We start from the raw sequence: 24,178 nt of genomic DNA on the forward strand, positions 1-24,178 counted from the left end.
ATAAAAAAGAAATGGGAATTTTTGTTTTTCTTAAAGAGTCTTTATTTATTCATCACCATCAACTTTTTCTGCCTCAAATCAATCCCCTTAGATACAATACACTTGTGCCAGCACTTTTTCCAGTCCTGGAAGCACTTCTGAAACTCATTTTTCATTATGGAATTTAGCTCCTTCAATAATGCTGTATTTATCTGATCAAAATGATGTCCTTTCATGGTTCTCTTCAGCCTCAGAAATATAAAGAAGTTGAAGGTATCCATTTCGAGCGAATACAGTGGCTGAGACAACATAATGGCTTTTGAATTATTTCTACAACAGAGTGATCGCTCCATTACACACTATGTGTTCACTGCAAAATAATGGTCTTTTTTTATTTACTTCTCCTTCCTTCTTCTTCTTTTTTTCCCAAGAAATCATGAAAAAACATTGAGGTGTGAGTGGGAGCATTATCATGATGTAATTTCCACAAGTGGTTTTGCCACAATTCTTATCAGTTTCTTTGGATTGCTTCAAGGACATGGTGCATAACTTCCAGGTAGTATTCACTATTGACTGTACAATCACAAGGCAGGAACTCATGATGCACTACCACATTGAAATCAGAGAAAACAGTGAGAAGAATCTTCATATGTGATTGAACTTGTCAATTTTTTTGTCTTGGCTTTTCAGTCTATTTCCATAGGGACAATTTGGTCTTGCTTTCTATGTCATAGTTGTACACCCATGTTTCATCACCTGTTATGGCTTTCTTTAAAAATTCTGAATCACTGCCAACTTCATGTAGCAACTCCTGGCCGATGTCTACATGATGTTGTTTTTGCTCAAAATTCAACCATTTCATAACAGACTTTTCTGCTAAATGTTTCATACACAAAACATCCAAAACAATTGCTTGGCATGAGCGAAAGGATACGGCGACATCATCGGCATCAGTAGCCTCTCTGATGATGATTTTCCAGAAGCATTTTCTTTACTTCTGCCATATTGTCATCAGTAATCAATGTGGAAAGTCATCCAGGGCAGTCATCATCTTCAGCATCTTCTCAACCCTCCTTGAAATATTTATGCCACTCATAAACTCTTGTCTTACTCACAGCAGATTCAGCAAAAGCCACAGTCAACATTTTGAATACAGTGCTTTCCAATTTTCAGGCAAAATTTAATGTAACTTCTTTTATCCATCTTCTTTGAAAGTAAAAATTAGATGAGCACTTGAAAACGTGTATAACATTTCCGACTGTCAACAATTAACTAAATATGATAATGCAGCAAACATACATCAGGAACATGTGTATCAACAAGACTTAAAAAATTTGGGTTGTTTGTATAAAGCACATGCAATTAAAACATTCCTATTACTTTTTTAAAAAAATTCTAATTACTTTTTGATCACATCTCATATGCTGAACTGCGATATGTTATGACAACTGAAAATCTGTACAAGACTCAGACTGGAAACTACATTTTTTGTATGTGGAGGATGTTTCTGCCTATGATTTTTGAATACTACATTACTGTGCTTTTCATTTATTTATACATATCCCTTGGGGCAGGGTAAACTTCCGTCCTCCATAATAAATTCCATTCACCCAGTGGTGCTATTTCCACATAACTCCTAGGAGAACTTCTGATAGTAGCATTTGGAATTAATGAGTGGAAATGTACTGATAATGAAAATTTGAATCAGGACTGAAGCTCAGATATTGTAATGGTTAAGGCAACTATTACTGATAAACAGGAGAAGTATGTTGGAATCCTGGTCTAGAACTTATTTTCAATTGCCATATATTCTAAACAAATATTATTATGGTTGAAAACATATAACAAAATATTTTATTGTATTATTACAATATTACACACACAAATTTTCCATTGTTTGTATTATATTTTTGGAAGATTTGAAATGAGAAAAATTGTACATTGATTAATGTTTACCTGAGTTTCCACTCGAAATACAACATTTATTCTGATAACAGATTGTAGTTGCACTTACCCGATATAGAAATCAGAATTCTGTATTTCAAACAAATTAATTTATTATGATAGATATGAATTTAGCTGTCTGTTTAGATTAACTGATATATAAAGTTCAGTTCCCTAAATGCCTTGGTCTCTGTCTCCATGTTCTGTTAAAAGTGTTCAAACTATGCTCAGTGCCTAGTTTATTACCATTTCACACATGAGCCTCAATGAACTCTCACATAATTCTAATAAAATCTGCCCCTTCACAATAACTTGTGCTACTTTATACTTCTGAATAAATTTACTGGTAGAAGAAAATTAAATATTCAACAGCCCATTCACAAAGTGGAGTACTTTGCTGTAATTCATTTTCAGTGATAGCAGAAATGAATTACCACACAACATCCCAGTTAATCAATGGGCTGTGCCATTTTGTATTGGCAGAAGCACAAAAATGATTAACGGTTAAAAAAAAAGATACATTGCCTTGGCTATGTGTAAGTGTGCGCAGGATGCTTACAATACAAGGATATAGGTGGGCTAATATAACAACAAAAACAACCAATTATTCATAAAATTATTTAATTGGATAGATAAGAAATCTACTTTCCAAGCGATGGTAGGAGGCACGGCCACACACACACACACACACACACACACACACACACACACACACACACACACACACGCACACACACAAAAGACTATTGTGATTGGCAAGCTTTCGGAGCCAGTGGCTCCTTCTTCAGGCAGAAGGGTTGAAGGGGAAGGAAGAGTGGTGAAGGAAAAGGACTGGAGAGGTCTACAAAAAGGTGTAGATTTTAGGAACATCACCCACAACTGCAGGTCCCATACGGTAAGTCTCCCCTGAGGAAGGAAAGAGTCTTTTGTTCTCATCCCATATGGTAAGTCTCCCCTCATCTGTGATTCTGGGTGACTTTCCCAAAATCAACCCCTTTCACAGACCTCTCCAGTCCTTTTCTTTCACCCTGTAGTGCTTTGAGAATTTCCGCATAAATTCCACAACCATTCATCCTTCTACTGTCTCGAACACACGATATTTTAAAAATAAGTGTGAGAGAACGTACATACTCTGCGGACACATGTTTGTGTGTGCAGGCTGGAAAGGAGTCACAAGCACAAGGTAGACGCGATGGTCGAATGGCATCGACAAGTGTTTGCCGCTCGTGCCACGGAAGCCGTATGGCAAGAAGTAATCATGCAGTATTCCTTGCTGTTTTAGTGTCTGTAATTATTGTTAAAGAAAAATGAACAGTTGATTATATACATTTAATTGAACTTCAGTGTTGGACTTGCTAGAAATAAGACATGTTCATAATTATGTGGTTGCAAAAACTATGCTAAAAATGTATTTAATCGAATCTAATGCTAGACAAATCAGTTGACTTGCAAACAATCGAATATTTATGTGAGAAGTGGTGAATTTGTTCTTTGTGGAAGCTGAAATATACCAAGGCTAAACTAAAACTAAAAGTATTCTGCAATTATTCACTTATTTCAAGAGTAGAGAGAGAGAGAGAGAGAGAGAGAGAGAGAGAGAGAGAGGGGGGGGGGGGGGGGGGGGGGGTCTGATAAATTCCCGTAACCAGCATTATTATTTAGAGAAGAAGGTTTTGGAGATCGACGTAGCCAGCTATCCAGAGAAGAATATCAGCTGTGCATATCAAGTAAGTCAACTGATGTGAGAGAGGCGTCGATTTTGCTTGCACAGTATTAGAACCCTTCTTTCTTCCCCTTTAACCTTTCAGCCTAATGAAGGAGCCACTGGCTCCGTAAGCTTCCCAATCACAACAGTCTTTTATGTGAGTGGGTTCTGCCGCAGCTTGGTGAGTAGATTTCTTATCTATCCAATTAAATAAAGGATATAGTAGGGTATCTTTCATATCTTCCAGAATTATACTTTAGGGAAAGAACCCAGTCACTGAAAAGGCACTGGAAGAATGTGTTGACCCACGAGGGAACTACATTAAAAACAGTCCATTTTTACCTAAAGCACAGTCTTTCACTGCCATGCATAGCTTTTAATAAAATGTTGATGAACACCGTATACTCACAAACACTCAAAATTTCAGTATATCAAATTCACATTCCAGGATAAACGCTCTCAAGCCTATACTGAAATATTGAGACTAATAGTATACAACCTGAACTTTAATTCAAAAATAATAATAAAATTACTTCAAAATTCAAGTGTTGAGTACATGTGCAGGTAGAGACAGATATGAGGCTATATTACAATTGTAAAAGTATTTGTATTTATTTACCTTAAAGTAGAGAGACTAAGGGAAGCAGTATTTACACGGTCTATAGTGATTCTCCCTGAAGAAGGATCTGTTAGACGAAACAGTGCTGCCAAAAGAGAGCTTTTTCCTGCTCCAGTGCGTCCAACCACACCAAGTTTTTCTCCAGGTCGAGTCTCGAAGCTCACTCCCTGGAGTGAAGCTACAACATCCTCCCTACAAAAATACAAGTTTTACAATTTTTATGTTTTCAAAATTAGGACTTCAAACTATAAATCCATCTATTTTGGGAAAGAATGTAAAACATATGTACATCAAAAAGATTTCAGTGTTATGGTAGAAAACAGACATATGATTACTGCTTGATGAACATTTTTCAGTATATTAATACTCAATAATAAAGTTTCCCATCCTACCACGAAACAGCTCAGTGGACTACAATTACATTTATTTCAAACTGCAGAAATAACTCTCAATGCATAGATGAAGTTCCAGTCTCTGTCAGGATGGAGTGTGTAGACAGCATATAAGCTCCATTAACAAACTTAATAAATAGTTCTATATTTCAGATATTTTCTGGAGTACCTAAAAGCAAGCACAATTTGCATCCTTATTAAAGAGAGGTCATGCGGAGAGTATCGAAAACCACAGGTGAGTTTTAATACTGTCTGCATTCCCAAAAATAACTGAATCAATCCTTAATGATAAAGTAGTAAGTTACATGAGTAAATACAACCTTTCTAATGAAGCACAGTTTGGTTTCTGAAGTGAGAGAAGTACAATACTGGCCATTACAGAGTTTACAAAAATGGTAATTGATGCTTTTGACAAGAAAGACTGGGTTACAAGAATATCCTTACACTTGTTAAAGGATTTTGGCACTATTAACTATACTACACTGGTAGTCAGCAGCTAAAAAACACACACACTGTTGGACAGAAATAATTACAGGCACAGATGGATGACATGAAACACAGTATATATGTAATAGAGGTGGAGCGGTATATTTACAATGACAAACGGTACAGATTTCACCACATGTGAAAACAGGAAACCAGATAAAATAATATTCGTGCTTGACACAGGTCAACCCCTCAACATAAAGGTTGATATCGGACTCTCAGTATGGAATATGCCCTCCTCAAACACTAATGCAAATTTTGCACCTATTACTGGTGTTGGCTACCAAATTGTTGAGTAGTGCTTAGAAGATAATGTCCCACTCCTCTCAACAGGCAGTTTCCAGTTCTTGCACTATTCAGGGAGTTGGTGTCCATTGAGCAATACATCTGCCAAGAACATCCCAGGCATGCTCTATAAGGTTTAGGTCCAGGGAGTACAGAGATCATTCCATATGTTCAATGTCTTCATACTCCAATGTGTCTGACACCTCAGCGGTTCCTGTGTGGGAGGGCACCATCATCCACAGACAGACAGTAAGGACCCACCACACTCCTAAACAGTTGGACATGATCCAGACTAGTTTCCCTGCAATACTGCTGTGCAGTAATGATACCTTGTGCAAAGATATGCAGTGGTGTTCAGCCACTGTGCATAATGCCTGCCTACACCATAATGCCCAGGTGCACCACATGAATTATGTTCATGACCATTCTGTGGTGTGTAATGTGTTCCCCTCTCTCTTCTCACTAACTAACAGCCACAACCACTTGCCACAGTGAAGCATGATCTGTCAGACATAATCATGCTGGATCACTGTTGCTGACCCCAAACCAAAATAACATGCTTCCTACACGAACAAACTCTTTCTCAAAATGAGGGATGCATTTAAAAGTCTTCTGAGTGAGCAAACCATCATGATTTAATCACCGTGAAATGGTTCTGGCAGTCACACATACCAGTGGCGACTGCAGGGTCTGCAAGGGTGTGCCTAGGAGTGAGATGTCTGTTCCTTTTCCCCACTAGGTCTTTGTATCAATTCTCTTGTGATGTATTAGTACACCTACGACCAACAGAATACTTTTGCAAAGCATTTCCACCTTCATCAGCCTATTTTAATTGCGAGATGGCAGTTTTGAACACACCCATTACTGTGGCCACAGTAGTGGCACTTTGAATGCCTTGAGCCATCCAGCTGGTCATCCACAATTATAAGCATTCAAATGGCATTTTGCAGACATGCTGTACAACACAGAATATCACACAACAAACTTTGTCAAACATCATATTGCATGAACCGCTGAATGAATACAGAGCATTTATGCATTTAACACATCTCGTCTTCTACATTTCCTTATTATAATTTTGGTCACGCTTTCCACAGCAATTGCAGTTGTTCTGTAGCAAGTGTCAGTTTTTCCTTAACAACTGTCAAGCAGAGCACTGAACAAGCTAGAAGCATTAAGTGTGTAAGAGGAATACAAAACAAATGGCTCTAGTCTTAAGTGGAAAACAAGGTGCAAAATTGGTCAACAATTGGTCGCGTATTAGATTTATAGAGAAATACTTTGAATCATTTCAGGCGAAGAAGTGCATTGTACGTGCCCTTTCCGAGTGCCACCTGAAGTATAATGGTTGGGCGGGCCGCGTGGTCCGGTGGTACAATGAGGCCTTTCGGTCCAAAATGGCGCGTAAGAAACAATTGTACCTTTATGGAGACACAAATATAGGCAAATCCACGCTTGTTGAAAAGGTAGTATCCCGTAAGCAACATGTGTATCTTCCGTTTTGTTCGGAATTTGGATTTGGCGGATATGATCCTCGTGTACATAATGTTATTGTATTCGAGGAATTCGATTGGCTTCGTTGGCGTCCATTTGCCTCTATTTTGAAACGTATTGTAGAAGGACGACCTGTGACGGTTAATGTTAAGAATAAACCGGGAATGGTTATACGACATACCGGACTTGTTATATTTGTGTCTAATGACTTCAATATTGGCGATGAAGCTTTGATATCACGCCTTAAAGTTATACATGCCGACTGCCATATAATTCATTGTTTAAATGTTAAGGAGGAAATGGCGTCGGACACGTCGGACGTGGAGGTCGAACAGGAAGTTATATCCATTTCGTCGGAGGAAGATGATGACCCGGTTTCGCCGTGCACGACCGAGGCGTTGGATACGCCGCCGCAACATTCTGACTAGGCCGTATTTCGGACGAATGTGCAAGTGGCGTACAGAATATACACAATCAGATGGTGTTCATTTTGAATAGCTTACAGGTCTGCTGATGATAAATTTCTAGTAAAATAATTGTCAGACAAGAAATACACATTATGTTTTATGCAAACTGAAGGTCGACGGAGAGAAAGGAAAAGAATGGGAAAGAATTATTGAAGTCAGCTGCATTGAGACTTTAGGCAGACTCAGTGGTGATGAATGAAAATGTGTACTGGACCATGACTCGAATGCAGGATCTCCTGGTTACTAGGTGTTGCATTAACCGCTGCACCATCTGGGCACAGCATTTATCGCAAATGTGCAGACTATCTCGGTGCGGCCTCTGGCTGACCCACACTCTGACCTAGCACCATCTACCTGCAGTCTGCATCCATGTCCTCCACGTTTGCTACTTTGAGACTCCTGAGGGATGTTGACATGTCCAAAAGAACAGATCCCACACATTCATATAACCGAGTAATCTCAAAGGGCTATGAATCCATCACCTTCAGTGCAAATGCACAATCACATTTGACCTCCTGCAGGTATGTCAAAATAGCAAACATGGAGGACATAGATGGGAATTGCAGACAGGTGGCACTAGGTGGAAGTGTGGACCAGCTGAGGGACATAACAAGATAGTCTGTGCAACTGCAATAAAAAATGTGTCCAGATGGCAAAGTGGTTAACACAACTGCCTAGTAAGCAGGATATCCCAGGTTTGAAGCCAGGTCCAGCACACATTTTCAGTCATCACCGCTGATTCCACATGAAGTCCTGATGCAGCTAGCATCAATAATTATTTCCTATCCCTTTCCTCACATCCCCTCTCCACCTTCAATTTACATAATACATAATACACAGCTGTGGATTCTGCATGGTATTTGTTCTTTTGAACATGTCTAATATAACAGACACCACGCATTCATATAAAAGAAATATATAAACAAAGGTGTCCCTCAGGGTAGTGTAGTGGGTCCAATTCTGTTCTTCATATATATCAATGATATAGTCAGCATTTTACTATGGAACATACTCAATAATGTAATGGTGACTTACAGAGATATGTAAATTTACAGATTTGTTTCCTTGTACTCCATTTAGTTTATAGAGAAGTTTTACTTTTTTTAGTGTTACATGTAATTTTCCTGCATTTGGGTTTTAGAGTGGTGATGATGCCTTTCAAAAACTTGGTTGACAAAATTGAATAAACAAAGTCTAGAGACACAAAATGGTTAAGAGTAAGGCTCAACTGTCTCAGTAGCTTTGTGCAAATGGTTGTAAAAATAGTCATTTAAAAAATCTTGCTAAATAGTCGAAGACTATGGACAGGTCATCACCATTCATCTTCAACACAGAATAGATAACAAGAAGCAATTACAGCAGTGTTGTTCACTTCAGAAATAATGTGATGTTGTCAAGTAGATACAGAAGGAAATATCCTTTTATATAGCACAATGAGTACCATTTGTCATAGTCTCCTCTCCACTTCTACTTATAAGAAATAATACCACCACAACATCCAATGTCAGTGTCACAAAAGTCATGAGACTCCCAAGTACTGCAATAACTAAAGTCTCTTAACAGCAGATATGCTTGTAGTTTGTCAAAACAAATGTCGTGAGGTATACATCAACTGCTGATAGTTTTATGAAAAAGCAGTCACATCTCAGTTACTGTAGCATCCAAATATCAATTCATTTGATAGCATTTACAAACTGCAGCTATAGAGTTTTAAAGGTGTTCACCTGTAACGCAAGACAACACCATTGAAGGACACAACTCCTTGAGCTGGCCACCCATATGGTGGTTGTTCACCACCTTGAGATTCCTTCTCAACACTTTGGACGTACTGCAATACTCGTTCCACAGCCACCATTTCACGTTCTGTTTCTGCAAATGCATTTGCAACACCACCTAATACACCTGTTGCTGATAGAGCATAAGATATGGCAAGTCCCACCAAACCTGAAATGAAATAATATAAAACAACAGAGTTAGTTTCAAATGCTAACTGTAAGATAATTTCAAGCAAGTAAGTTTTGCTGTTTCATTTACTCTCATGTCTTGCTTGAAAACTGGTTTTTAACATAATATTAGCCCACATAATAAATATATGAAATACAAATTACATGTAAATCTGTTTGCCACGAGGCAAAATATTTTCAGTAATGCCATTGTACTGGGCCGTGACATACGATTCATTGCCCTCTCCCGAATCTTTTAGGTTGTTCCTCCTCAAATTTCTTCCTCACATGTCAATCACTGTGCTGGGATCTTCTTCAGATCTCTTCTGGTGTCCCTGGTTAATTTAACACTGTTCAAGACCTAATTAGTTTAACACTGTTCAAGACCATTCACTAATAAAAAGGAATCTTCCCCAAATTTGTTTTGAAGAATTGGAGTTATTGGGTGACATTTTTCAAGCTGTTATTGTTTAGAAATCATTATTGGGTAGATACTGATAACCGTCAGTGAAAGAGATGGATGGAAAATTTCCTGGCAGCTGTTTCCATTCCCTGCACACCATGGTTAGGTATTTACTTCAATTATTATTATTATTATTATTATTAGTGGTTTAGGGTGCTATAACGCAAGGTAATCAGCAACCTCACCTGAAATAAGAACAGGCAATATCTCATTAAAATATATATATATATATATATGGTTATAATAGAGGGAAACATTCCACATAGGAAATATATATCTAAAAACAAAGATGATGTGACTTACCAAATGAAAGTGCTGGCAGGTCGACAGACACAAACAAACACAAACATACACACAAAATTCAAGCTTTCGCAACAAACTGTTGCCTCATCAGGAAAGAGGGAGACCTTAGGCCCCCTACAAAACCTTTCACCTGACTCCATCAACCTCCTGACCCCACCGACACCCCGCACCCCTACCTTCTACCTTCTTCCTAAAATTCACAAACCCAATCATCCTGGCCGTCCCATTGTAGCTGGTTACCAAGCCCCCACAGAACGTATCTCTGCTTTCCCTCTTTCCTGATGAGGCAACAGTTTGTTGCGAAAGCTTGAATTTTGTGTGTATGTTTGTGTTTGTTTGTGTCTGTCGACCTGCCAGCACTTTCATTTGGTAAGTCACATCATCTTTGTTTTTAGATATATATTTCCTATGTGGAATGTTTCCCTCTATTATAACCATATCATTAATTTGAACCCAACAATTACGTTTGTTATTGTCGCTGTTGCATCTTGAAATCTTTCCTGTCGTCTTATTTTCTCTTTATTTTCTCTTTCTGCGTTTACCAGTAGTCTCACTTTCTATTCACCTTCCCTTTTTACCGTAATACAAATTTATCCCGCCTATATATACTCTATAATACGTAACCCACTGCCAAACCATAACCAAAAAATTTTTATTTCGCGCTTTCGACAATACCGCTAACCGTTTCTAGTTCAATAACAGCTGCCTTCACGTATTAAACAACCATTTCGGCTAGTTCTAATAACTTTTACTTTATTTCCACTTCCGTTTTTCGTACATCACTGATCATTTTTAGCCGCTCTCCACAGGTTTTTACATCATTATTTACAATTGTTAGCCCCATTTTCGTAATCTTTCACCACAACACCACGCCTTTTAATACATTTACACGTTTTTTTCGAAATTTTCCCGAATTTCTCCGTCCTTTAACGTGTTTTAGCGGCAACACAACCACCTAACCTTCATGCACATCGCTGTCTACCAACCCAAGTTCACCACAGGATCAACTTAACCAACACTTTTTCGCATTTTTTCATACCAGATCTCCAGTTATTTTCTAGTTCACCCTTATCTCTCCCCATATATTTTTATCTTTCATTTTCATTTCAACCTCATCTTACACTTTCCACCTTCTAATACCATGTCACCCTCACAACACCCCCACAACGACCCCACTAAGTTTTATTTACATTCCCTCCGCAAACATGCCTTCACCCTAGCCAGATTACGCTCGCATATTTTATTTTCTCAGGCTTGTCTAACATTTGGCATAACCCCCAAAGGCCTCACACTTAAAGTTCCCATCTCTGGCTGCAACCCTTCTTTCCATCAGTCCCTATACCAGTTCCAAACTGAACAATCCACTGCCCTCACCCACCTAATCCTTCACCTACACATCAACTCAGCCAATGAACACACCCGTCAACTCCTATCCTTAATAAAAGTCCTCAATCTTTCCTCTCCCACATCCACACCGGCTATTCAGAGCATCCTCCTACAGGCCAACCGCAAATTAGAGCAGCATGCCACCCTTCACCTCAAAAAGCTATCCAATCTCCTGGTTTCCCACCTCCGGAAAGGCAACTCACTCACCCTTCACAACCTTTCCAGCAAACCTCAACCACCTCTCATTGCACACAAACCCAGTCTCTCCCATCTACTCAGTCTCCCACTTCCAGCTCCACTCCCTCCAAAACCTCAAAATTCCAAGCAACACAATCTGGCACCACAACACCCTAATTCAGTAGTTAACCTTTCCTCCAAACCTCTCTCCCAATCTGAAACCTCTGTCCTATCCAAAGGCCTCACCTTCAGCCCCACTCCCAGATTCAACCAAACAGCCCTCATCAAAGATTTACTGTCCTACACTCGTACTCTCTGCTGGAAGTATCACTTTGCCACGAAGAAAAATGATCCTAATCCTACCCCTAATGATCCAACTCCCCAAGACACTATCCAAATTGAACCCTGCCTGGAACAGTTCCGTCCTCCGTCACAGCGGGACCCACCTCCTCTTCCTCAAAATCACCCTCTCCAAACCTTCCAGGAATTTCTGACTTCCAGCCTTGCCTCTCAATCCTTCTTAAAAAACCTTAATCCTACTCCCAACATCACCACTGCTGAAGCCCAGGCTATCCGTGATCTGAAGGCTGACCGGTCCATCATCATTCTTCCGGCGGACAAGGGTTCCACGACCGTGGTACTTGATCGTCGGGAGTATGTGGCTGAGGGACTGCGTCAGCTTTCAGACAACACCACATACAAAGTTTGCCAAGGTAATCCCATTCCTGATGTCCAGGCGGAGCTTCAGGGAATCCTCAGAACCTTAGGCCCCCTACAAAACCTTTCACCTGACTCCATCAACCTCCTGACCCCACCGACACCCCGCACCCCTACCTTCTACCTTCTTCCTAAAATTCACAAACCCAATCATCCTGGCCGTCCCATTGTAGCTGGTTACCAAGCCCCCACAGAACGTATCTCTGCTTTCCCTCTTTCCTGATGAGGCAACAGTTTGTTGCGAAAGCTTGAATTTTGTGTGTATGTTTGTGTTTGTTTGTGTCTGTCGACCTGCCAGCACTTTCATTTGGTAAGTCACATCATCTTTGTTTTTAGATATATATATATATATATATATATATATATCAAGTTGTTTCATTACACAAGTATTAAAAAACAACATTCACATTGTGAGATTCATGAAAGACCAACTGTAAACTCAGGCAGAACACAGCAAAATAACTAGATAAAATCAAAGGTAAAATACCAGCAAAGACACAGTTAAAAAGGGGACAGACGACTATGGTTGTAGGACTACTTAAGTACAACGGTGACCAAAACACTCTGCAACACATTAAAATCTGACACTCAATATATAGAGAAGAGACATCACACAAAATCTTACAATGTAAACAACATTTGCCTCATTGTCAGTAAAAATAGAGGGCATGTCCTGTTGGAGACCAATGTATTTACTCCCTTGATTGCAGGAAATCATGAAGCAGAAATCTTGCAGTTGTCATCTCTATTGAAATTACTTTTGTTCTTGGACTTTACTTGTATATGTTTTACATTCTCTAGCTAGCATTCATATAAGGGGGCAGTAATATGAAAATGAGACTGGTGGGGAGGGGGGGGGGGGGGGAGCAAGTAAACTGTCTATTAATCATGATAGCTGTTCCTATATTTATCCCATTATGAGACACTGTGGTCAATGCCTTCATTGAAAAGTATTTGTGGTTGCCTACAGAACCATGATTGCACCCAGGCATGCACCTCTTCATCCCAAGCAAATCATTGGCCACAAATGTCTTTTTTCAGGGTTCTAAAAATATGGAAATTACATGGGGAAATATCAGGAGTATATGGAGGATTTGTAAGGGAGTCCCAGTGAAACTTCTGCAATGTGCTTGAAACAATCTAGGCAACATGTGGGCCGTGCTTTTATTGTCCTCTCACTTTTGTCCATATAGACACTGTCACAACCACACGCCACTTTAAAGAAATCAAGTAACCTTTCATGGGTTGCAAAAAGTCTTTTATTTTGTACTGACAGAAAAATGTGATCTTCATACAATTTTTTGAAGAATTTTCCTTATGCAGTCAGTGACTCCGTAAACGAAAGGTAACCTTACAGAGTGAGAAGGCTGTTTATCATTCTTCTTATCGGCATAACTAATACTACTTCCTTTGAAGGGCAATAGTATTTATGGAAAAACCATCATAGCCAGTAGCCACAGGGAGCAGAAGGGAAGGATTGGAAAGGCAGCTGGTTGGGGTGGGGGGGGGGGGGGATGGGGGGGGGGAGATGGCAAAAGTGAGTTCTTGCAAATGATGTCATGGAAGAGTGGACTGGGAGTGGCAGACAGAACAGATGAAGGAGAGTCTGTGGGGAACAGGGTGTGGGCTGCAGGATGAATAAAGTTATGGTTCCTGAGGCAGAGCAGGAGGTGGGTGTGAGGCAGGGGCTAAGGGGCTAGTGTAGAATAGGGCCAGGAAGATTTTGGGATCAAACGATGTGTTGTAAGGGCACATAACTCAGAGACACTGGTGTGTGTGTGCGTGGGGGGGGGATGCAGATAACAAGGGTTTTGTAGGAGCCATTGACACTGAGTAAGGCATGCAAGGCCTCAGACATGGGCAGCAGGTTCAGCTCTCGTCTCGTTTAGTGAAGTGACTCTGATTAATCAAAAGTACAATAATTGAATCCTGGTCATTTTATGTTCACTCTTTTACTCACAATGTTACATACCCTTACACTCCTTTGAACAACTAGATTGATTTTAAGTGTCATATAAACATTTGAAGCAAATAAATTTGCAGCATCAAGAACATCTAATGAACGCAGTCCTTGACCAGCTACATTGTTCCCCACCAAGACTGGTCTTAAAATAAAGCACTGTTACTTGGAGTTGTTTTCATACAATAAGAATTAACTTTAATTCTTCACTACACCAAGTTTTTTGAGACATTTATGCATCTCCCACATTATTATTCATGTTTGATTTGTTTTACCTCTCTGATCCCCCTATTCCCACAAATTTTGATAATGAGAAAAATATATGAAAAAACTACAAAATGTTTGTAGGAATTGAACATAGGTCCTCTGTTCCCCAGCCAGGGGTCTCAGCATGCTGCTTGGGTGCTTTCTTCAAAGAGCACTGATTGAATTTGTTGGTATAAAAGTTGCTGTTGTAAGGGTTTCCTTTTCCTGAAACAAGCATTTGTGAATCCTATATACAATGATGAAAAATGCTCAGTGTTCTATTATTTATTAATTTCATCAATATTGAGTTGATTGGGCATTATGGGAGGGAGGGGGGGGGGGGGGAGAGTAATGAGTGAAAAGAGTCCTTCAATTTAAATGGTACACAAGCAACCTGCACCAAACATGAACTGAATTGGTTGCTTTGTCATGCCTGAGGGCTTCCCCTTGTCAGCAGTGTGTTCCGCCGCTGGGCAGTCACCTCTGCTTGTGGCCACAATCTGGTGGAGAACTAGTTGATAGTCACACCCACATAAAGTGTGGAATATCCTAACCACAATCCTTCCCACTCCACAAAAAGTGGTATTCTGCTAACCACAATATCCTAGTCCATCCATACACCACACCCACAGTCAATCCCTGGACACGAGTCATATCATTGTGAATGGCTCAGGTCAAGACCTATCCAATAAACCACTAGGCTCATTTTATTCCAGTCCCATAACAGTCTTACTCAATCTTACCAGAAGGAGGGCCATCTATGAAAGCACTCATGTCATTTTTCAGCTTTTCTGCAATTCCTTGCACATTGACGTAATACATCATAGACTCAATCTGGTATGACAAACAATTGTGATCCAAACTGAAATATATTAAATTTCACCATGGGTGAGAAGTGCTAGAACTTTGATATGCTCACTAGTGTATAGAAAGGAAAGAAGATATATTAGGGTATTAATATTTGGCATTTCCCAAGGATATGTTACAGGCCCTCCACTGTTCCTGATCTATATAAACAATTTACGAGACTATTGGGGAAGGCCTCATACTGTTTGCAAACGATGCTGTCCTTTACTGTCTTGTAAAGTCATCAAATGATCAGAACCAATTGCAAAATAATTTAGATAAGTTATCTGTATGGTGTAAAAAGTGGCAATTGACACTGAATAATGAAAAGTGTGTAGTTAGCAAAACAAGTACTAAAAGAAAACTGATAAATTTCAGTTACACTATAAGTCACATTTCTAAAATATTGCAGCACTGTGGAAACAAATAAACACAAAATAAAATAATTTAAAAATAACTTTCTTACTTGCTGAACAGGCTCAACAACAAAAGTGTTTTCTAAAAACCTTCTGTGTCAAATTTGGAATGTAATCAGTGCCATTAAAATAACTTGACTTAGTTAATTTAGCAATTATTCTGGAATGTTTTCTAAAACATTATTTACTGACTGACTTACTGTGGCTTTGCAAGCAGTATTTCAGCATTGGCTTACAAGCCTGACAAGGGGAGGCCGCCAATTGTGAAATTCAGATTCGATTCATACTGCGCATAATAAAAGCTCATGGCCAGAGGTGTAATGTGGCAAAGCACCAAGATGCACTTCTCAACCGTTGTCAAGAAAATCGACAGTTAAAAGAAACCGTTGTGGTGGAATACTCTCTACGATTAATAATTTTCTACAGCGTCGTGGCGCAGTGGTAATCAGTTGCAACAATTATGTATATAATAAGTTGTTGAAAGTCGGTTGTCGTGGAAAAACTGGCGACTTCGATCATCATTATTTTTTCCGCAAACAAAGTTGTATTTCACAAATGTTATTAATTGTCTTCATAATGTTAACCACGTATAGTTAACGGAAGACGTAGAAACGATATTCCGAAACGAATACGTGTAGCGTAAGTCAAACGTTCGAATTAGAATAGAGACCCCACGAATACAAATTTGCTGTGGCAGGTATGAAATATAAACTCCGTTACTCGCTCGTTACACTTGAAGGACAGATGTTGAGTGGGCCGAAACGAGCCACTGCATAACAGCGTAGTTGCCTGCTAACTTCGAAAGAAGGTAGATGCGGTCCCTAGCGCAACTTATAACATCGTCGAAAATCAGTGCGGACGGGAGAGCTTTTGGTACACCCTGTTAAAAAAACGGAAAAATGGACGTGGTACAATTGGAGAGCGATCCGCCTTCACCAACATGCATAAGCAATTGAATTACAAAAACTAATAATAAAAAAAATTGCATGGCGCGAGATTCGATCCGGTGACCTTCGAATTACGAATCCGAGCACTTACCGCTGCGCCACGACGCTGTAGAAGATTATTAATCGTAGAGAGTATTTCACCGCAACGGTTTCTTTTAACTGTTGATTTTCTCGACAACGGCTGAGAAGTGCATCTTGGTGCTTTGCCACATTACACCTCTGGCCATGAGCTTTTATTATGCGCAGTATGAATCGAATCTGAATTTCACAATTGGCGGCCTCCCCTTGTGAGTGCAGTATTATTTCATATGCTATTTAGAAAAGGTATTTTAACTGTTTTGATCAGATGAAAGATCATAAATGATACAAAACAGCTGAAGACACAATGATATTAAAAAAAAGTGATGAAACGAAACAGAGAAAATGGAAGACATAAGAAAATGGCTTGATTACCAGCATCTGCAGTGCCAAGCTGTCTCTGCACCACTGCAGCTAGTCCAACTCCTCCCACCACAGCGACCCCCACTAGCTGCAACCTTAGCCCCATCCACTGCTCTGCTGCACGGGCAGCCAGCTGGCACTTCTGACTTGCCTCCAGGTGACGATCATTCTCCTCACAAAATCTGCAATAAAAAATAAAAAAAAAAATCACATAAAGCCCTTATTTGTTAACATTCTGACAAAATTTTCTGCAATTTATTCATGAGCCATGGATAGCACTCTAATGTCTTTTAGTTTTTCCAATGGTATTTCTGTGTGTACTACAGTGTGTCAAGCAGGCCTAAAGGTGACTGACTGCTTTACGAAGGCATTGACAACAGAATTATGTGTTTGACTGTAATCATGGCCAGTACTTAACTACAGGAAGTAAAATGTGTAGTGATACACTTCCTAGCTTTCAGAACTCATTCTTCCCTCAGGATTAAATACCAATAAAAATCCATTCAGACAGATCACAGTATTGCACATACGCATAGGAAATTTAATGTGTAAACTCTGTTGGAGTCTGAAAGCTTCATTCAGTGATGTTTCCAGAAACACTCAAGTTTTATTCACCATCTGAGTAAGTATGTAGGTAAATTATTTTGTTTGTGCACAGGATAACAGGGTTGGCTTTCTGGATCTGGAAATATATCAATATAGTAACTGTCGATGAATTCTCTGTCACATCTCTAGATTAACAAATGGTATCTCGCATTTGATATAATTTGGAAGACTGTTGTATTACCAGCATTTATAGCCCCTATCTTGGTCAATCAGCTGCATAACAGTATATGAATGTGTGTTTCTGTAGAATGCAGTTTATTCATCTCATAATGTACAGTTACAAATGAAAGATTTTTGTACTGGAGACAGATCAAATTACTTAAAAAAATAAGGTTATAACAATTAACATGTTTCAGCAGACATTTCTGCATGTTTACACGTGAACAATTTAACAAGAACATATATAACACTTACACTCATTTTGCAGTTTGCAATACAATTTATACAATATATTAACAATTTATTATACAATACATAATCTTCATTGTTTCTTTTCTTTTCAAATTGCCAAACTGTCCTGCATGAATTCTTCAATTGAGTAATAACATTTTTCCACTAGTGTATTAAATAACAATCTTTTTAGTGGGTCAAAGTCCATGTTTAACAGATTTGTGTTATTTAATTTATTGTAAATTTTTAATCCCATGCCACAGAAAATAGTTTTAGATTCCAGAAAGTGCAAAAGTTGTCAAAATCTTTGTTATTTTGGATGGAATACTTCACGTGTCATTATGTCGCGGAAGCAGCGCAAGTTGTGGGGGCCCAGACACATGTTGCTTGAGGTCTTTCAACATTGGGGCAGCGCTGGACTGTGGATGTGACTACTTAACTGGAATAAAGTAATATGTTTTAACACGCTGATTTTTTTATTTAGCCCAACCCGCTGCATTAAGTGAACAAATATAATGTAACACTAGTATTGGCAAGATGCCAAGCGAAATCATCCCTAGAGAGAGCCAATAAATTAACAGAAAACAACGACAAGATTTTTTGTAGTGAGCAGGGGTTAGTGATACAGAGGGGAAAGGAATATAGTGGAAAACGAGTGGGTACTATTGAGAAATGAAAATGAAGACAACAGAGGATCAAAAAATAGGTAAAAAGACAACACCCAGTAACAATGCTTCAATATTGCAGAAGATACTGAATGTAACTGATGAAAAGAGAAATTATAAAAATGTAGCAAATCAAGCAGACAAAAGGGAATACAAACATTTAAAAAATGAGACTGAAAGGATGTCCAAAATGGCTATGCATGAATGGCTAGGGGACAAATGTAAGGATTCCAAAGAGCATATATCTCACGGGAAAAGATAGAAACTGCCTACAGGAAAATGAAAGAGACTTTTGGGAAAAAGAAACCAGCTGCATGGATATCAAGAGCTCATGTAGAGAATCAGTATGAAGCACAGGAGGGAAAGCTGGAAAGTGGAAGGAGCTAATAGAGTGATGAAACAATGGAAATGAAATTTAAGACAATATTACAGAAAGGGAAGAAGACGAGGTGGGAGGTATGATACTGTGAGAAGAATTTGACAGAGCACAGAAAGACCTAAGTCAAAACAAGGCTCTTGGAGTAGAGGACATTCGATTAGAACTTTCTTGGAAGAGTCAGTCATAACAAAACTATTCCACCTGGGATGCAAGATGTATGAGACAGGTGAAATACCAAACAATAGAAAATCCAGGATGGATTGTAACAATATTGTGAGAAGGAAGTTGCTACTCACCATACAGCAGAGATGATGAGTTGCAGATAGGCACAGCAAAAACGTTTTCATACTTAAAGCTTTCGGACAATGACCTTTGTCAACAATAGACACACATACACGCAGACACACTCAAGCAAACACTACTCACACACACGACTGCAGTCTCCGACAACTGACACCACACTGCGAGCAGCAGCACCAGTGCATGATGGAGAGTGGCGAATGGGTGGGGGAAATGAGGAGGCTCTGGTGGGGAGGGGGAGGGTTAGTATGGTGGGGATGGTGGACAGAGAAGTGCTGTGAAACCAGACATGTTGTCTACAAGCTAAGCTGCAACCACTGTGCTGCATTGTATGTAGGCATGGCAACCAACAAACTGTCTGTCTGCATGAATGGCCACCGACAAACTGTGGCCAAGAAACAGGTGGACCACCTTGTTGCTGAACATGCTGCCAAACATTATAGTCTTCATTTCAATGACTGCTTCACAGCATGTGCCATATGGATCCTTCCCTCCAACAGAAGCTTTTCTGAATTGCGCAGGTGGGAACTTTCCCTGGAATACATCCTATGTTCCCATAACCCTCCTGGCCTCAATCTTCATTAGTCACTGTTCTTACCCATCCAGCCCCTTCCCTGCTCCCATTCCAGCACTACACAGCTGCCATTCAACCACTGCACCCAGTCTTTTTTTATTTTTTAATTATTCCTCTCTATTTCTCTCCTTCTCCACTACTTCCCCCCCCCCCCCCCCCCCCCCCAACCACACCCCACGTCTCCCCGGCCCGCTGCCCAACCTGCAGCACTTCACTATCCGCCATCCGCACCATACTGTCCCTCCCCCTCCCTCCCCGCCCCAGCATCCTCCCTTTCCCCAGCATCCACTCCCATCACGCACTGGTGCTGTTGCTCGCAGTGTTGTTTCAGTTGCCTGAGACTGCAGTCGTGTGTGAGAGTTACATTTGCATGCCTGCATGTGTGTGTGTGTGTGTGTGTGTGTGTGTGTGTGTGTGTGTGTCTATTGTTGACAAGCTTTAACTGTGAAAATCTTTTTGTTGTGCCTATCTGTGACTCAGCATCTCCACTATATGGTGAGTAGCAACTTTCATTCTCATAATATTGTTACAGGTGAAATAACCTCAGAAGTCAAGAAGAATGTAATAATTCCAGTTCCAAAGAAAGCAGGTGCTGACAGGATTGAATATTATCAAACTATCAGTTTAATAAGACTTGCTTGCAAAATACTAACATGAATTCTTTAAAGAAGAATGGAAACACTAGTAGAAGTGACCTAGGGGAAAATCAGTTTGGATTCTGGAGGAATGTAGGAATGCACAAGGCAATACTGACCACACGATTTCTCTTAGGGTATAGGTTAACGAAAGGCAAACCAATGTTTCAGTTAGTTAGTTTCATGTTCCATGGGTCATTTTGGAAGATAAATCGTAATGGTATTGAACGAGTCATTTTACATTCACATCAGAAATTAATTTCTAAATACTGATGAATTCTGAACATTTATAAGTTCTTTTTGATTTTTTTATTCACTTTTTTACTAGAGATGTGAGTTAGTAATAACTATCCACCACCTATCACACATTACAGTAATAGAAATACTTGTACAGAACAGAAAGAGTTGTCATGCAGAAACTTTTTCAGCTTGTTTCCAAACTTTACTTTGCTTTCTGTCAGGCATTTTGTGACCTCAGATAAGTGATCAAAACTTTTAGTAGCAGCATTATGCATCCCTTTTTGGTAGAGAAAGCTTTTGACAATGTGGATTGTAACACACTCTTTGAAATCCTGAAGGTAATAGGGGTAAAATACAGGGAGCAAAGGCTAGTTACAACTTGTACAAAAATCTGATAGCAGTTATAGGAGTTGAGGGGCATGAAAGAGAAGCAGTGATTGAGAAGGGAGTGAGAAAAAGGTCGTAGCCTATCCCAATGTTATTCAATCTATACACTGAGCAAGCAGTGAAGGAAATAAAACAAAAATTTGGAGAAGGAATTAAAATTCAAGGAGAAGAAATAAAATCTTTGAGGTTTGTAAATCACATTGTAATTCTGCAAAGGACTTGGAAGGGCAGTTGAATAGAATGACAGTTTCTTACAGGAAGATTTAAGATGAACAACAACAAAAGCAAAATGAGGGCAATGGAATGTAGCTGAGTGACACTCAGGGAATTAGATTAAGAAATGAGGCACTAAATGTAGTAGATAAGTTTTGCTATCTGGCCAGTAAATTAACTGATGATAGCCAAAGTAGAGAGGATATAAAATGCAAACTGCCAATGGCAAGAAAAGTGTTTCTGAAGAAGAGAAATTTGTTAACATCTAGTATAGATGAAAATGCAACCAACCACAAAAATATCAGGAAAAAATTCACACAAATTATCGGGCAAACCAAGAGACACTCACAGAAAGATCCAATCGACTCAATAGAAGAAAATTACCACAAAACCAATTCCAGAGACTTTCACAAAATGTTTGGAAGACAATTACAAAAATTTGCCCCTCCCACGTTAATGCTGAAAAGAGAAGATGGAAAAATGGCACATAATGACAAGGACCCCCCCATGAACCATGAACCTTGCAATTGGTGAGGACGCTTGCGTGCCTCAACGATACAGATAGCCATACCGTAGGTGCAACCACAACGGAGGGGTATCTGTTGAGAGGCCAGACAAACGTGTGGTTCCTGAAGAGGGGCAGCAGCCTTTTCAGTAGTTGCAGGGGCAACAGTCTGGATGATTGACTGATCTGGCCCTGTAACACTAACCAAAATGGCCTTGCTGTTGTGGTACTGCGAATGGCTGAAAGCAAGGGGAAACTACAGCCATAATTTTTCCCGAGGGCATGCAGCTTTATTGTATGATGAAATGATGATGGCGACCTCTTGGGTAAAATACTCCGAAGGTAAAATAGTCCCCCATTCGGATCTCCGGGCGGGGACTACTCAAGAGGATGTTGTTATCAGGAGAAAGAAAACTGGCATTCTATGGGTCGTAGCAAGGAATGTCAGGCAGGTAGGTTAGAAAATTTAAACAGGGGAATGGATAGGTTAAAGTTAGATATAGTGGGAATTAGTGAAGTTCGGTGGCAGGAGGAACAAGACTTTTGGTCAGGTGAATACAGGGTTATAAATATAAAATCAAATAGGGGTAATGCAGGAGTAGGTTTAATAATGAATAAAAAAATAGGAGTGCGGGTAAGCTACTACAAACAGCATAGTGAACGCATTATTGTGGCCAAGATAGACAAGAAGCCCAAACCTACTACAGTAGTACAAGTTTACATGCCAACTAGCTCTGCAGATGATGAAGAAATTGATGAAATGTATGATGAGATAAAAGAAAGTATTCAGATAGTGAAGGGAGACAAAATTTTAATACTATGGGTGACTGGAATTCGACAGTTGGAAAAGGAAGAGAAGGAAACGTAGTAGGTGAATATGGATTGGGGCGAAGAAATGAAAGAGGAAGCCGCCTGGTAGAATTTTGCACAGAGCATAACTTAATCATAGCTAACACTTGGTTCAAGAATCATGAAAGAAGGTTGTATACATGGAAGAACCCTGCAGATACTAAAGGTTTCAGATAGATTATATAATGGTAAGACAGAGATTAAGGAACCAGATTTTAAATTGTAAGACGTTTCCAGGGGCAGATGCGGACTCTGACCACAATTTATTGGTTATGAACTGTAGATTAAAACTGAAGAAACTGCAAAAAGGTGGGAATTTAAGGAGATGGGACCTGGATAAACTGAAAGAACCAGAGGTTGTACGGAGTTTCAGGGAGAGCATAAGGGAACAATTGACAGGAATGGGGGAAAGAAATACAGTAGAAAAAGAATGGGTAGCTTTGAGGGATGAAGTAGTGAAGGCAGCAGAGGATCAAGTAGGTAAAAAGACGAGGGCTAGTAGAAATCCTTGGGTAACAGAAGAGATATTGAATTTAATTGATGAAAGGAGAAAATACAAAAATGCAGTAAGTGAAGCAGGCAAAAAGGAATACAAACATCTCAAAAATGAGATCGACAGGAAGTGCAAAATGGCTAAGCAGGGATGGCTAGAGGACAAATGTAAGGATGTAGAGGCTTATCTCACTAGGGGTAAGATAGATACTGCCTACAGGAAAATTAAAGAGACCTTTGGAGAAAGGAGAACCACTTGTATGAATATCAAGAGCTTTGATGGAAACCCAGTTCTAAGCAAAGAAGGGAAAGCAGAAAGGTGAAAGGAGTATATAGAGTGTCTATACAGGGGCGATGTTCTAGAGGACAATTTTATGGAAATGGAAGAGGATGTAGATGAAGATGAAATGGGAGATACGATACTGCGTGAAGAGTTTGACAGAGCACTGAAAGACCTGAGTTGAAACAAGGCCCCGGGAGTAGACAACATTCCATTAAAACTACTGACAGCCTTGGGAGAGCCAGTCCTGACAAAACTCTACCATCCGGTGAGCAAGATGTACGAGACAGGTGAAATTCCCTCAGACTTCAAGAAGAATATAATAATTCCAATCCCAAAGAAAGTAGGTGTTGATAGATGTGAAAATTACTGAACTATCAGTTTAATAAGTCACAGCTGCAAAATACTAACGTGAATTCTTTACAGACGAATGGAAAAACTGGTAGA

General features: G+C 39.6%; 1 protein-coding gene across 4 annotated transcripts in view; it reads right to left on the reverse strand.

The window, feature by feature from the left end:
- Positions 1-24,178, reverse strand: part of LOC124595298 (ATP-binding cassette sub-family C member 10) — a 365,583-nt gene that overhangs the window by 66,229 nt on the left and 275,176 nt on the right. For all 4 annotated transcript variants that reach the window (XM_047133987.1, XM_047134004.1, XM_047133995.1 and 1 more), the window contains 3 exons: positions 17,229-17,398; positions 9,096-9,315; positions 4,248-4,439 (listed from right to left, as the gene is read on the reverse strand). In XM_047133987.1, the coding sequence (XP_046989943.1) occupies positions 4,248-4,439; positions 9,096-9,315; positions 17,229-17,398 (582 nt within the window). The remainder of the gene's footprint in view (positions 1-4,247; positions 4,440-9,095; positions 9,316-17,228; positions 17,399-24,178) is intronic.

Source organism: Schistocerca americana, chromosome 1 (genome assembly GCF_021461395.2).
Source record: "Schistocerca americana isolate TAMUIC-IGC-003095 chromosome 1, iqSchAmer2.1, whole genome shotgun sequence".
Classification (NCBI taxonomy): Eukaryota; Metazoa; Arthropoda; class Insecta; order Orthoptera; family Acrididae; genus Schistocerca; species Schistocerca americana.